Source organism: Antrostomus carolinensis, unplaced genomic scaffold, assembly GCF_000700745.2.
Source record: "Antrostomus carolinensis isolate BGI_N321 unplaced genomic scaffold, ASM70074v2 scaffold54418, whole genome shotgun sequence".
In the NCBI taxonomy this organism is placed as follows: domain Eukaryota; kingdom Metazoa; phylum Chordata; class Aves; order Caprimulgiformes; family Caprimulgidae; genus Antrostomus; species Antrostomus carolinensis.
In genome coordinates, this window is record NW_010331961.1 from 6,285 (window position 1) to 8,476 (window position 2,192).

At 36.9% G+C, this 2,192-nt stretch overlaps 1 protein-coding gene across 1 annotated transcript in view; it reads left to right on the top strand.

Annotated features, from left to right (window-relative positions):
• Positions 1-1,382, top strand: part of LOC104529125 (UDP-GalNAc:beta-1,3-N-acetylgalactosaminyltransferase 2-like) — a gene marked incomplete at both ends in the record, with an annotated part of 7,601 nt that extends 6,219 nt beyond the window's left edge. Inside the window, 2 exons of the mRNA XM_010173327.1 lie at positions 522-632; positions 1,304-1,382. Coding sequence (XP_010171629.1) covers positions 522-632; positions 1,304-1,382 — 190 coding nt within the window. The remainder of the gene's footprint in view (positions 1-521; positions 633-1,303) is intronic.
• Between the last annotated feature and the right edge of the window lie 810 nt (positions 1,383-2,192).

The following is a 2,192-nucleotide window of genomic DNA, read 5'->3' on the forward strand; positions in this document are numbered from 1 at the left end:
CTGTGACTCTCCTACAGTAGCTTGTGACAGGTTTGCCAAGATAAAGGTGGCTGTATTTTCCTTTGAGTTTTGCTGATGTCAGGATTGAGTCTTTGATCTCTGGTTTTTGCAGATAACTAAAAAGCAGCACTGATTTCCAAATCTGTTTTAAAGTATTCTCTTTGTAATGCAGGATTTTTTAGTAGATTTAAAAAAATTCACTTCAGGTCACCTTTAAATGCCATCTTAAATATGTTAGAAAGCCAAAGCCTTTTACTCTAGACTTCTGTTAAAATTTTAATGTTCCTAATACAGAGATTCATGATTAGTCTTAAAAGCATGATTATGTGTTACTGAGTTAAGCAGATGTATTTCTTTTATGTTTAACTTACTTTTATTGAAGTGTAAGTAAAACATCTATGTTGTGCATTCAAGCTATATGTTGCATGACATTGACTATTTTAAAATAAAAAAAACCTGTTTGCTTTTCATCCTTCGAAGTCTTTGAATACCTGCATAACAGTGTTTTGCTCTCCTACCAGAGTTTTGAAGGTACCATTGTGTGGGAGAGCCAGGATCTTCAGGGCCTTGTTGCAAGAAACCTTCATAAAGTGACAGTGAATGATGGAGGGGGTGTTTTCAGAGTCATTACGGTGAGTCACCTCACCTTCCCTTCCAGCATGTTTCTGTTTTTCCTATAAGTCTTGGGTATTTAGCATTTTACTTTCCTGTGTTTCTCTGTAAACCATTAATTCAGTTGGGCTTCTCCTGTTGTCTCAGAGGGGAAGTTTGCTTTGCTTGGGAAAAGGACAAGGGCATGCAAAAAGTGATGCTAGTAAGTGACGTTTTCTTTTATTTTGAAGGGAGTAAACTTCACCTATTGTCTTTGTTGGGTGTGAAGCAGTATCAGTATATCTGAGATGGCAAAATGTGGGTCAGAAATCCTGTGCTAAAATCCCAGTTGATGGGATTAAACCTGTTTTTTGCTTTTTGGCAATGTGTCTCTTTTCCTGTCAAAATGTTGCTTGCTTAAACATGTTATGCTGTTGTAATTTACATTTTTCTCTCAACTTCAAAATTAGTTTTCTAAAAGTTTCAGTGGTACTGCTAGTTTTAGGTGAAACTTCAAGAAATGCCACAAAATTTTACAGTTAAAAAATCTTAGTCTTAGTCTTTCATTATGCAGGTACCTAAACCAGAAGAGCTTTAAACTAATTTCATTCTCATTTGCCAGAAAACTTCACACTTTGAAATCGTAGGGAAAACCACATCAGTAATGAGAGATGAGCTAATTTATTTCTTTCTGTTAATCTGTCTCTAGCAGGCAGGGGAAGGGTCACTGCCACATGAACTCACAGAAGGTGTGGAGGGAATAGCAGGTGGTTTTATCTACACTATTCAAGGTAAGTCTGCAAAATACAGCATCACATTTGATGTTATGATAAAACAGGAAGTTTAAATTACATTTCTGAGGTAAAATTCGTGCTGTCTCTATGGACTTGATCACCTTAAGTTTTCTTTTAGTAGAAACAATTAATTTCCTTCTGGTTTTTATGCCTACCGTCAGTGTCCTGATTTGTGGTTTCTTTGATTGCCCTTTGTCAGCTGTTCAATTGACTTGCATCCTTTTGACTTTTTATTAACAGATACACCACTTTTATCTAGACTCTCTTCTCTGTCCTTGTTTTTTTGTTACCAAACCCCAAGTTAAAAAATGTTGTGCAAAGAAATCTTTTCCTGATAATTTTCACATTTTTTTTTCCAGTCCTGCTGCTGTTAGAAGTACTGTGCCACAATGTTTAACATTAACTACTGACAGACAGTGGCTATCTAACATAGCCTGCTTTTCCACCCCTGTTGTTGCTGTTTTACACCTATTCAGAAGAATGTTCAGAGACTCTGTAGGAGCCCTTTCCAACGTCAGAGATTTTGGCCACATAGCACTAGACTTGATGTACTCTTATCAGTCCATCATAGCCAACATAAGCAGTGACTTTCAGAGCATTAAACCTGTGTTTTTGTAGCGAGGCCTGGCAGATATAATTAGGCAGTCCTGTTGTCTTGTCATCTGTGTAGGAGCCTAAACTGAGGTGTGCTAAAGCTCTTCCATCCTGTTTGTCAAAAAGTTTTTCAGTACCACAAACTATCTCCATACCAAGAAGCTCACTATTCTTGCAATATATTCTCAGTTTTACTTGCAGTCAGTTATGCGA